This window comes from Lissotriton helveticus, chromosome 3_2, assembly GCF_964261635.1.
Source record: "Lissotriton helveticus chromosome 3_2, aLisHel1.1, whole genome shotgun sequence".
Taxonomy (NCBI): domain Eukaryota; kingdom Metazoa; phylum Chordata; class Amphibia; order Caudata; family Salamandridae; genus Lissotriton; species Lissotriton helveticus.
Genome location: NC_136062.1, coordinates 236419463 through 236433103, shown reverse-complemented (window position 1 = coordinate 236433103; position 13641 = coordinate 236419463). Strand labels below are relative to the sequence as shown.

General features: G+C 44.9%; 1 protein-coding gene across 1 annotated transcript; it reads right to left on the bottom strand.

The window, feature by feature from the left end:
- Window positions 1–1706: 1706 nt before the first annotated feature.
- LOC144826150 (sideroflexin-2-like) lies at window positions 1707–2612 on the bottom strand. Its single transcript, XM_078684542.1, has 2 exons — window positions 2130–2612; window positions 1707–1922 (listed from the first exon to the last, which is right to left on the bottom strand). The coding sequence occupies exons 1-2, from the start codon at window positions 2568–2570 to the stop codon at window positions 1707–1709; spliced, it is 657 nt and encodes a 218-aa protein (XP_078540668.1). The 5' UTR covers window positions 2571–2612.
- Window positions 2613–13641: the final 11029 nt, after the last annotated feature.

The following is a 13641-nucleotide window of genomic DNA, read 5'->3' as shown; positions in this document are numbered from 1 at the left end:
TTCCCATTCATTCCTAGGGCCTCTAGGCCCCTAGGAATGAATGGGGAGGCATTCCTTAATTGCAACTCGCAATTTGCGAGTCGCAATTAAGAAATTCTAAGAAATCGCAAATTTTTTAGTGATTTCTTGATGCATTCTATTTTGCTATTCCTTAATAGCGAATCAGTATTTTTCGCTATTAAGGAATCGCAACATGGGTTGTTGATGCATCTGGGGGTTAGTAACACTTTCCAATCTGTCTGGTCTTTGAGGTTAAGACCGCAGGTCCAATTTAAAAGACAAAAACCTCACCGCCAGCAAACCCCTTTCTAATAAAAAAGTCATCCTTTGCCAGATAAAGCGGCTGCCTCCTAGCAGAGCAGTATATTCTTTAGAAGTGATTCCTGTATTTGTAACAATAAGAGCTTGGGTGCCAGTCGCTAAAACAATGACATGATGCGAATATGACCCTTCCTGTACATGTGACTGCTTGAGCAACACAACATTAAAAGTGCCAGCAAAGCGGTTCATAAAAAGTAAAACATCTCTTTTAAGTGATCAGCGTTTGAAGCTATAGGGGACACTGAAAAGCACATTCCACTAAAGATGCTGCCTCTTGGCGCTGTGGTCTCTTTTCAGGAAAAGGCGCTGCACAGAGGGTGAATCTGGATTTTCAGTTCCGGTGTCTTTGGCAGGGCGGACTGCTCCAGCAGCACTCTGAACACTTCACGGTTTCCGGAAGTCATAAATTTCTGAAGAAGCTAGGTTTGTGTAACATTTTGTGAGGTATTTGAGAAGTTGCTGAATTTGGCGGTTTAAGGCGGGGCTTACAAGAGGTTGACCTAGTTTCACAGGCTCTTGGAATGAAAGACTGCTGCTGACAGCACTGCGGGCTGTCACTTGTTGTCCTGCTCCGGTGCCTGGAAGTCTTGGACTGGCAGGTGTCACAGGCAGCGCCTTACAGTCCCTTGTTAAAATAGGCATAGCGAACTTTCAGCCTGATTCATCATTCTCCCGTTTTGCGAGCCCCTAATAGCGATTCATAACGAATCGCTATTAAGGACTTGCAAAACGGGATTCATGTAGGAATTGCATAAAGAAATGCGATTCCTACACATTCCTTATTTGCGATTAGCAAATTGCTAATCGCAAATAAGGAATAACTCCCCATTCATTCCTATGGGCCTAAAGGCTCGTAGGAATGAATGGGGAGTTATTCCTTATTTGCGAATAGCATTTTGCTAATCGCAAATAAGATAGCGATTTCAAGGGTGCCAGGGGTGTCCAAAGGACACCCTGTAGCACCCCTGAAATGTAATCTACATTGGAGTTGCGCACACACATGTCCAAAGGACATGTGTGTGTGTAACATGCAAAAGAAAAAAATGCACTAAAGTGCTTTAATCTATTTTTTCGCTATTTACCACGAAGTCAGACTTCGTGGTAAATAGCGGCCAAATATAGCGAAATCGCTATTTAAAATTGGTTGATGAATTGCATTTAAGGAATCTCTAATAGAGATACCTTAAATGCAATTCCTCGCACAATAGCGAATTCTGTAATAGCGATTATTGCATTTGGGATGATGAATCCCAAATGCAATAATTGCGCTCGCAAAGGGCCAGATTCTCAGAATCTGGCCCTTTGCGAGCCGATTTTCGTTTCATGAATCAGGCTGTTTGTCTCCATATTGGGCCAAAATGGAGTGCCTGAGCTGTGGTTCCAGATTATTCACGGCCAAAGAACATCTTTGAGGGAACAGTGAACAGGCAACTGGAACCATGAATATCAAGAATAAGAAGAATGTTGACACAGTTAGTAGCAGCTACTGCAGCAAAGGGAACCCAACGTGCCACCAAAGGGGGCGCTCTCTTGGTATAGAGGTTGAGTCCCACAGCTGTTGCCAATGCAGTGCTGGTGGCTGTCAGATAAGCTACCCCGATAACCCCCGCACTCTGCCCCACTCCCACATGTGCTCCACTGAGACGGTCGTGACGCCTTTGGAGGCTTCTCCTGCCTCTCGCCGGGCGACCCCGTTTTCGCGCCGAAATCAGCGTCTCCTACGCCGTCCCCTGCCCCCGCCAACTGTAATGGGGGCTCACCGCCGGGTTATGGCTCTTGAGCCCCCTTCGGTGGCCCGCCTCTGCGATTTGTGTCACTGTGATCGGAGATGCCGCATTCCGGTTGGTGTAGTTCACCAAAGCATTGAAAGACTGGTTCACCCACTGCCAAATCACAACAGCTGGGTCAGTCCTATAAAACTGCAGCATCCAGCCTGTGATGGCCATCCCACCAGGAACCTGGAAGGACATTCGACCAATAAAGTTCATCTTGTCTCCTGTATCAGGGTGGAAGGCCGAGTCATACAACTTCTTGGCATAGTGGAGCTGCTCCAAACTTGTCCCAGGTGGCACTGAACCTGCTCTGCAGCTTTCGACGAGTATTTTAGCATTATCCAACTCGTGTTCTGAAGCCATCTCCGTTCTGGGGTCGGTGATGTTAAAAAAGTGCTTCAGCCGTCCAACAAACGAGTTCTGATCCCACCATGGGGCGTCAATGTTAAACCAGGCTGGGACCAACGCGGCTGCCATTGTACTTCAGAACGGCTGCAAAAGGCTCCAAAAAGAAAATAATCCAGCTGTTATGTACACCAACAAGATAAAACAAAAATAGCGCTTCACAGGAAAACTCTTTCAAGTGGTGCTAATGAATGAGGTTGTGGATTCAAATAATCTGGCAGGTTTTGGTATTTTTACCCTTTTTTGTTTCCGTCCCGAGGCTGCACAACGAATTATAGTACTTCTAAGATTGCTGCAGTTTGTTACCCGATCTCGATCCAGTCTGGGCAGTTTGCGCCAACTGAGTAGGGCCGAGGCAGAGACAGGAGAGGGAATATACAGCTAGATTCATGAAAGGGCCGTTTTGCAAGTCTTTAATAGCGATTCATAATGAATCGCTATTAAGGACTTGCAAAACGGGATTCATGTAGGAATTGCTAAATAAATTGCGATTCCTATACATTCCTTATTTGCGATTAGCAAATTGCTAATCGCAAATAAGGAATAACTCCCCATTCATTCCTATGGGCCTAAAGGCCTAAAGGCCCATAGGAATGATTGGGGAGTTATTCCTTATTTGCGATTTGCTAATCGCAAAGGACACCCTGTAGCACCCCTGAAATGTGAATTTACACTGATGTTGTGCACACACATGTCCAAAGGACATGTGTGTGTAACATGCAACTTAGAAAAATGCATCAAAATGCATTTTTCTAAGTTTCCGCTATTTACCACGAGGTGTGACTTCGTGGTAAATAGCGGTCCTAAATTGCGAATTCGCAATTTTTAAATGTTTCATGAATGGCATTTAAGGAATCTCTAATAGAGATTCCTTAAATGCTAATCCTCGCAAATTTGCGAATTCTTTATTAGCGATTTTTGCATTTGGGATGATGAATCCCAAATGCAAAAATTGCACTCTCAAAGGGCCAGATTCTCAGAACCGGGCCCTTTTGCGAGCGCATTTCGCTTGATGAATCTAGCAGATAATGATCAAAGGGAGCAGAGGGAGAGGCAGCTGATAGCGACAGAGCAGGAGAAGCCAAAGTGTTTGTTTTCAGTAAGTGAGGAGGAGGCATAAAGACAGGGAATAAGAGGAAGAATTAGAGGTGGGGAAGGGCAGCTCTGGCCGCTGCGCCATATATAAAGGTTTCACTGCAACTATTTATTAACAAGTATAAATACATTTAAAAAAGTGAGTCATATTCACCGCATCCACGGCACAGCACCCGGATTGCTATGTGTGATGACAGACCAGGTGGGTGCTTCCTGCAGGCCCAGAAGATGCTTTTAATAATGGATAGGAGACGGTGGGGGTAGGAAGGAAGGCACCCCCCTGGGAGATGCTCAATAAGACTAGCAGCAACGGCGGACTGCACCTTATGCAAAATAAAGTTGTGTTTGATGACAAATGGCGAAAGGATGCTTTGAACAAAAGCGTGTTACCCTTCTCATAATGACCCGGGCCTGGCAGCGGAGATGGGCAGGATGTTGCAGGCCGCCCATGTATGGGCTCTCCGCTCACTATTAATGGCAGCGCAGAGCGGGTGCTCTGCTCCATGGACTGCGTGGTGGCCTGCCCAGGAAAATGCAAAGCGCGGCCGCTATATATAAAGAATGCTTATTAAGCATGGAAATAAAGGGTCCAATGATGATCCCTATCAGGCAGTGCCAAGAGCTATTATTAGTGATCCTTTATTTGCCTCCACACATGGAACTCCTTAATGTCCACAAACCACGACTATGAAGAGTGATCCATCAATAACATGTATTATTCTTGCTGTCCAAAACAAACAGATTACACTTAATAGAATCGATTACATGGAAAATAAAATTTTTTTTTACAGAGTACACATATACAGATTGAAAACTTAGAGGCCACACATAGTCAAATGTCCACACTGTGATGCTCAAGGTATACTTGTATTGTTTCCTTTACATATTTGTGAATGAATGAATAAGCTTTTATTCGATATGCAAGATATCTTATAAGCACACATACAATACAGCCATTTACAAAAAACAACAATTTAAGAAGGCAATATTAAATCTCATTAAAAAGGATAAAAAGGACATAGAATGCCCGGAATAATTTAACTAAAAAGAGAATTAAACCGCTATTGTCAGTCTCTTGCAACGAATAAGCCAGAACTGTTTTAAAAATTTAGCTATGCCACATACAATAGGAGGGGAAGTGTCTGTCATTAGAATGCGCAAAGCTACTAGGTAACTGCGTGTACCCATATTTTGGCAGAGAGGTTTAAGCCAAAGGCTCCTGGGCTTTGCATAGTCCGGGCATTCGAATAGGATGTGCGTAATGGACTCTATCCTACTAGGACAACATGCACAGTTTGGGGACGTATGAGCAGATGATTTCCAATTTGATGTCAAGGCCCCAAGCGGGAGCAAACCTACTCTAAATTTAAAATACAGTGCACGGTCAAAGGGGAGGGTGATAAGGTCCAGGTAAGGCTCAAAAGCTACAACATCTTTTACTAATAAAAAGGCAGCAGTGGACTTGCAATGATCTGGGTTTGTAGCTAATTGTTCCGCAGCCCATTTCCAGTAAAGTCTCTTCACGGCCTCTTTTGGTGGAGCTGAACGTGATGACCAACAATCCCCCAGTCCGATTTTCTCCAGAAGGTTTTTAGTGTCTCTCAGCCATCTTATTTTTGCCCAGCCTCCCAAACTCATTATTTCCGCCAACCCATCAGCGTACGATTTTAGCTCTTCACCCCTCCAAATCCGTGTCCATAAAAGGAGAGGGCGAAGCTTGGCTTGATCTTTGATGTTTTTGCAGCCTGTATCCAACAGCACAGGTACAGTTGGGGTGCTCAAAGGGATGGCGATGAATGTTTTTAAGAGCTTACTCTCTGCTGTAGCCAGGGCGTCCAGACGGCAATGTCCCCAGAGTTCTGCCCCATATAAGGCTGATGTTACTACCTTAGCCTTGTAGATGTCAATTACAGGGGTAAGCGATCTCCTAGGTGAAGCCCGAAATTCCCTCAGGAGCGCTCCTCCTACTCTCTTATAGTTGAGGGCCATCTTTTCAATGTGGGGTAACCAGGTCATTCTGTCAGTAATCCGAATTCCAAGGTAGTCAAATTTGGATACTTTCTCCAGGGCAACAGAGTTAAGAATAGGTGGGAGGCCCAGTTTCTTTGGAGGATTTAGGACTAGGTACTTGGTTTTGTCCACGTTAATTACTAGTCCCTTTGTAGCACAGAAATCCTGGAATCGAGTTAGCAGTTTCTGGAGGCCTTGCGGAGTCTTGGAGATCAAGAGCGTGTCATCCGCAAAAAGCAGGGTGGGGATCCGTACTCCTCCGAGACTGGGGGCGTCGGCTGGTTCTTGTTGGAGATGTTCTACCACCCCATTCACATATAGTGAGAAAAGGGTGGGCGCCAGAACGCATCCCTGCCTCACGCCCCTAGACACTGGTATTTTCTCTGTTAGCTCTCCGTTTTTACCCCAGCGGACCTGAGCAAAGGTATGGGCGTGGAGGCTAGTGAGGAGGGATAAGATGTAAGGGGGCAATCCCAGCTCGTAAAGCACCCTCCATAGCTCCTCCCGGGGAACTAGGTCAAAGGCAGTCCTTAGGTCTATAAAGGCCAAATATAGACTGCCCTTGCCTAGCTCCACCACCTTCCACCCCAGGAGTGCCAACCTGAACACCTGCTCAATTGTCCCCATTCCTGCCCTAAAGCCTGCCTGGTAGTCCGAAAGTATTTTGTTCTCCTCCACCCAGTGTAGAATCCTTCCAAGTATAGCTTTGCCTGCTATCTATTGAGTGGAGTCTATCAGGCTTATTGGGCGGTAGTTCCCCGGGATTTCTCTACACCCTTTTTTATAAATCGGGACCACTACCGCTCCCTTCCACGATTCTGGCACTGGCCCTCCCGTCATGATTTCATTAAGGAGAGCTGCAATAACCCTTCCCCACTCCACTGGGTATGCCCGCATAAGATCCCCCGGGAGGCCATCTGGACCAGCTGCCTTGCGGGGGGCTACCCACTTAATAGAATCGATTACATGGAAAATAAAAAATGTTTTTACAGAGTACACATATACAGATTGAAAACTTAGAGGCCACACATAGTCAAATGTCCACACTGTGATGCTCAAGGTATACTTGTATTGTTTCCTTTATATATTTGTAGGATAGCTTACGCAGGACATTGGATAATTACGCTCTTATTCATTTTGTCCAATTTCGTGGCTTGTGTGATGTCGTTAAAATCAAGTAGTTTTTCTGCCCTTTCTAGGGCTTCCTTGGCATTACTCAAGGATTTGTCATCTAAAATTTCTTTTTTGAGTTCTTCTATTTCTTTTGTCAGTTTTTTGTAACATACTCCAGTGCTGTCCCTACTCCTAATATAATCCAATGTCTGGAGCAATTGCTCGCCACAAAGCTAAAGTCCTCACGAAATTTAAGAATATCTAAAAAATAGCTGGTTCGTTCCTAACCTGTAATCACTTTGGGATGATGATAGACTGTAAATACTTTGTTAAAAGGTGACCATGAAGTCTAGCTCGTACTAGAGAAGAAACTAGTATAAGCTAGACTTCATGGTCACCTTTTAGTATTTGTAGTCTAACATCAAAGGGATTAGATGCATGTTGAGAGAGACGCTCAGTTTGGAGAAAGGTCTAATGGCTGCAAGGGCCAATGAAAGAACAGATCGACAAGCTGTTGATATGGAAGCTGGAATAGCGAAAAATGAATCAAAGTTGTTTGTGAATAGCAAGCACAAGGTAGATGCATACTAATTGATGTCACCAAAGAAATAAAAGTTGTGTTTCCTATGTGGGTTTTCATTTTCCTATGAAGGTAAAAGTCCATCAATAGGACAAACATGCAAAGGTTGCGGGAAAGAAAAAAACGGTTTGCAAAGAGAAACCAAGTACATCACAGGGAGAAGAGAAACTGGAAGTCAGAAGGTTCCAGAAGCATTTGCGCCATGCCCACTAGGCAAAAAAGCATTATAAAGTACGGAAAGTGGAAACCAGACAAAGTCGACTGTCATCAAGTTCATCTTACAAAGTCTTGTCAACGTCATTATCAAGTAAAAAAGATGGATGAGCAATAACAATATAGACTATACAATATTACACAACGGTAGTGGTGGTTTCGACAATTGCACATCAAATTCTACAATTTTTATCTTTTTTGTATTATTTATGATTTCTTCTAGATTACGGTGACCTTCAAGGTTACAGGGACATCCCACTACCAAGGATGTTAACTCAACGGGTATTCCTAAGAAACTCGTTTTTACATTCGTTTGAACACAGTTGTACCTCGGCACTCTAACATTTAACAGAAATCAATTTTCTTATATAGTGTTCTTGCTTAGAACAAATGGCCTATTTGAGAAACCCTAAGTCAATGATTGTTTTAGATATATTGTCTTACAGATGGGAGAGTATTTCTACATAGAAAACAATTCACTATCATTACAGACCACCATGTGCTGCTCAATATTTTTGGAAATGCTAAAGCTAAGATACCCCTTGCATTGAGAAATGGGGAAGGGTGGACTGCAAGAGTATGACTATGCAATTGTACACACTCCAGGTAAAGCCCAGAACCCTGCTGATTACTTTTCAGAAGTACCGCTACGTTATCACAGTTTGACATCCAAAACTGCTGAGGATTACATTAACTTCATTGTGAGCACTCCAGCAGCCCTATCTATTGAACAGGTTATTACAGCTACTAATGCATATAAGAGCATGCTTTTCCTCAAAGACATGATTTCAACCCAGTCGTGGAAGAAGAGTGCTTGACCTTTTGCTGATGATATTGAATTAAAAAAAATTACAAGATCTACTGAACATTCACCAATCGGGTTTCAGACCTGGGCATAGCACAGAAACAGCCATCCTGCACATAGTAGATGACGCCCTTCAAGCCCTTGACCGCAATAAAACATGCCTGCTAGTTTTACTCGACCTCTCATCAGCCTTCGATACCGTCAATCACAACAAATTACTAGGAAGACTAGAAAACAGGATAGGTGTATCTGGTAAAGTCCTAGAGTGGTTCAAATCCTTCCTGGAAAACTGAACGCAATAAGATATGATCATGAGCAATCTCTCAAGGCTCCACACTTTCTCCCATGCTATTCAACCTATACGTCAAACCCCTCACTGAGTTACTACAGCAGGAGAACATCTCCTTCCACATGTACGCAGATAACACCCAACTGTACATCAAGATCTCCTCCATCAAAGAGATAAGGACTATGAATCTAGCTCTCAAAAATCAGTCCAATGGCTAGCTACCAATGTCCTCAAGCTAAACTCTCAAAAAACAGAGGGCCATATTATCAAGCAAGGGCAATACATTACCGCCGCTTTTATCGGCAGGAAACTGCCGCTAAAGAGGTGATAATGGGCTTGATAATATGCCCTTGTGAATTCCCATAGCAGCAGAGGTTCTGGTGTTAACCTGGGCTTCTATGGGAATTCACAAGGGCATATTATCAAGCCCATTATCGTCGCTTTATCGGCAGTTTCCTGCCGATAAAAGCGGCGATAATGTATCGCCCTTGCTTGATAATATGGCCCCAAGTTTCTCTTAATCTCCCCGCGAAGAACTCTACTGAGACAAAGGAGTGGATCAAAATGATCACCGCATTGAATTGCACGCCAACTGTAGTTGACTCCTCTATATCTCTAGGAATCACTCTGGATAGGAACCTTAACATGCAAAATCACGTCAACGTATTGGTAAAATGCCAACTTCCACCTCAGCTATCTCAGAAAATGAAACAATTTCTCGAGAACTCGGACCTCAAAACCGCAGTACAGTCCTTAATTATTTCAAGACTTGTATACGGATGTACCACCCTCGCTGGGCTTCCCAAAATCTCACCCGCCCCTCTAAAAGCCTGTCTCAATGACGCTGCAAGACTCATAACAAGTTCGAGGATATTTGACCACATATCGCCTCACCTGAAAGCTCTCAACTGGCTACCCTACGAAGCGCGAATCCACCTAAAAATGGCTTGCATCACACACAAGACGCTACAACATAACACCCCCCCAGTACCTTGCCCCAAAACGTTCCCTTTCTGGAGGGAATAGACATTCAAGGAGCGCAAATAATATACTTCTGAAACCCTCACGGTTCAAAAAGACTAAAACGTCTAACAGAGCATTCTCCGGAGCAGCGCCAAGAATATGGAACTCGTTTCCTCCATTAATCAGAAAAATCTCTTCTACGCCTCTCTTCAAAAAGGAAGCAAAATAATTCCTACTGAGCAAATTTCTACTTTAAATCCGCACAACCGCGACACCAGTTCTTCAACCCCTCAACTACCTCTATGCACGGTGCTACATAAAGAGCAACAGCCCGCTCTCCCAGCTGATTACTAGTAGGAGACGCGCGCTGCGTGCAAAGAGACTGCCTGACATTGCCGTTTATTTTTAATCTGTTGTGCACTTAGCTGCTTAGCTGCTTTTTAATTCACTGTTGCTTCCCCGGTCCACCGCTGCCTCGGCAGATTGTTGTGGAGGGAAGTTGTTTAGCCTAACACACCGGAAGTGATTAGACTTCCGCTGTGCACCACACACCAGTCAGGGGCCCGCACGGTGCTACATAAGGAGCAACAGCCCGTTCTCCCAGCTGATTACTAGTAGGAGACGCGCGCTGCGTGCAAAGCGACTGCCTGACATTGCCGTTTCATTTTAATCTGTTGTGCACTTAGCTGCTTAGCTGCTTTTTAATTCACTGTTGCTTCCCCGGTCCACCGCTGCCTCAGCAGATTGTTCTGGAGGGAAGTTGTTTAGCCTAAAACACCGGAAGTGATTAGACTTCCGCTGTGCACCACACACCAGTCAGACGGGCCCTCGGCCTATAAGAGGATGTCGATTCAAGCGTGCAGCGGACTCACGCAGCGGGTGCGCGCCGAAGACACGCCAAAGACAAGCCTGTCTGCGCCCGTCCGCGCCAGTACCTCGCCTCTCGCCAGGGACCCTGGCTGTGACAAACCGGCTAGATATACCTACTCCAGGGACACACTCTTAGGCCTTAACAACTCATTCACACTGTGCCGCAAGACATTCCCCCGGCACAGAAGGGGCACTCTCAAATGTATTTGCGGATATATGCTCCCTAAGCCCACTGCACCAATCCACAACAACAATTGTTGATAGCACAGCTCAACACTAGATCATTGGCTAAACATCATAGGGAAATACATGATTTAGTGGAGGAACATGCACTAGATATCCTGTTTCTTACAGAAACCTGGCTCCAAGACGACATGAATACTATCATCAACTTGGCCACTCCACCGGGGTACTCTGCCTATACTCTCAATAGACAGTCTAGGAACTAAGGCATTGCGGTCATGCTTAAATCACAATATCAATGCCAATTCACTAAAATGGACATTCAGGGGAGCGAATGCGCCCGTTATAGCATTAAGATAAATCCCCACTTAACGCTATCAGGTCTCCTGATTTACAGACCTCCTGGACAGGACAGCAGTTTTACCAAATCCCTTGTAGAAATAGTAGGCTCGTTGGCAATAGCAACTGCCAACTTTAATATCTTCAGAGACCTAAACATCCATTTCGATCTCATTACTGATCACAAAATTAACAGCCTATTAGCCGACCTCGCAGCATTTCAACTCCGTCAGCTAGTCACGAGCCCCACGCACAGGGGAGGTCATCTTCTGGACCCAATCTTCTCTAATCTAGATGGGGTCCCTGCAGAAGGGCCTATCCCAGTTTCCTGGTCCGACCACATGATGGTGATCATGTCATGTCCTATACATGAGTCACCTATCGGGAACAACGCCCAACGAGTCCTCAAGAGCCCTTGGCGAAAGCTACGTCTCGAGGATTTCTATGCCCTGCTCAAAGCGGACCGCCCCTGAAATAGAGGGCGACACCGATCTAGGCTATGAAAACTTCTGTACCTGGTTGTCCCAAGCCTTAGACTCACTGATCCCAGCTGACTGGATCAGAGCCCGATCTCAGGAATCCAGCCCGTGGTACAATGAGGAGCTTACCATCCTTAGGAAGGAATGTAAACTTGCTGGACGTAGATGGAGGAAAACATACGACCCGGCATTAAAAGTCCAATACATGGCCGCACAAAAGAATTACCACAAAAATATCTGCAGGACGAGAGCCACCTACTATGCCAACGAGATCAAGGCTAGCCAGAACCCCTCAAAAACTATTTTTAAGATTCTGAAAGACCTTAGCGCCAAAAAAGCAGAGGTAGCGACAAATGCCTCTTATCTGCACTGTGAAAAATTGCCTCCTTCTTTATAGATAAGATACAAACTATCTACAGTTCCTTTCCAGCCACTCCCGGCCTAAACCCCTCTTGTAGAGGGCCGACAAACAAACTTACGACTATACCTGAATTAAATCAGGATGATTTTTTCAGACTCTGTGGGAAAATCAAATCTGGTTCTCCTGCAGACCCATTAAAACCTGCCCATTTCAGAGAAGCTTCCGCGCTCATTCTATAAGTATAATTGCAGATGCTATTCCCAACCTGTACATGTCCCATACCCTGCACACAAAAATTGGAGGAGGTATTCAGGATAGGGACTGGCCTAATGCGCTCACTAGTGACGTTTCTGGCAACAAAATGCTGGAAGTACTGAGAATGATTAAAATTAGCAAAATCATACAATTCATCCTGTAACCAAGTACTGTTTTCATTAGCAGTGTACAAATTCATGCAAGCATCTGGGTCCAATGATCCCTCCCCTCCATTTCCAGCTGGGTCAAATCCCTGGTGTGTCTCAATGTATGCTAGGATCATATTATAGTCCTTCTCCGTGTATTGTTTAGGGTTTTCTACATAATGGTTATACATAGCAGAGAACATTTGAAACCAGGCTTCACAGCTACCCAAATAGGACAATGGCAGAGAAAGAAATAAGTCATGCATGACTGATGGCAGGAGCCCACAAAACCAGCAATCGGTTAGGTAGTAGTACTGTGGGTTTGGTGGAGCATCTCTACAAACACATTCTTAACATAAATCTGGTGGTGTCTTTCCTTATGCGGTGCTAAGGCGGGGCAATGGTAGAGGGCATCATAGCTTGCATGGGATACTTATACTCTAAATATATAAAAACTCCCATAAAAATGGCTAATATAACAGCTATTACTAACACAAAAGCTATTTTCACACGCATGGTCCAAGTACAAAACATAGGCTCATAAAACGGCAAATATCGTGGTGCAATGGGACGTTCTTCTTCAAGTAAAATACGACCTAAAGGGTACATTCCTAACTAAATGTCCAAAACTAAACTCGGGCTCAGCAGTCCGTCCTGCCAGAGGGTTCTTCTCCCTGTGTCCGTCAGAGTCTCACAGGCAGACTCCTATCGTTCATCTCAAAAAGAATCAAAGAAATCGTTTCCGAGGGGATTACATGCACAACCTGGCCATTTTTCAAGCGTAAGTCTTTCTTTCTGAACAGACCATAATAACAAAAGTTCCAGCTCTCAATGTGTTCAGTCCAGTGTCCCGCTCAGTACCTCAGAATTGGAATCTAGCAAACCCTTTCTACTCAAGTCTTTCCTTAACTCCTAGCAGTGTTGTCTGAGGCACTGTGATGTTTTCTTGGCCGTAGGTTGTATCGCACCTTTCTTTCATTGGAGCCTCTGCTCACAGGAATATCAACAACTGGATTAAGGGCAATTGCGGATTCAGCTGAGACCGTTTTGCCCGATCCCGTCACTCCTTCTTCTTGCCTTCGCTCGGTTTCGCAGGCGTCGGAAAAAGGGACAAATGCAGTGGCTTTCTCAGTTTCCTGGGTCAATATTTCACCAGATCGCAGCGGATCATAGGTAAGCGGAAGTGGCAGTTTCTTCAGATGGGAGACATGTATCCAGTGTTTCCTCCCATCCACTTTTACCGCCGTCCGCGTTGCAAGTAGTATTTGGTGTGGCTCGGACCACCTCGGGGCCAAGCTGGTATCTCGCTCGTACTTCTTAACCAGTACCCACTGGCCAGGTTCCAATCGGTGTCCGGGGCCCTCTGGCAGAGGCTGCTGTACAGATGCTACCTGCTGATGAATAGAATGAAGGTCTTTAGTCAAAGCATACAAGTAATCGAT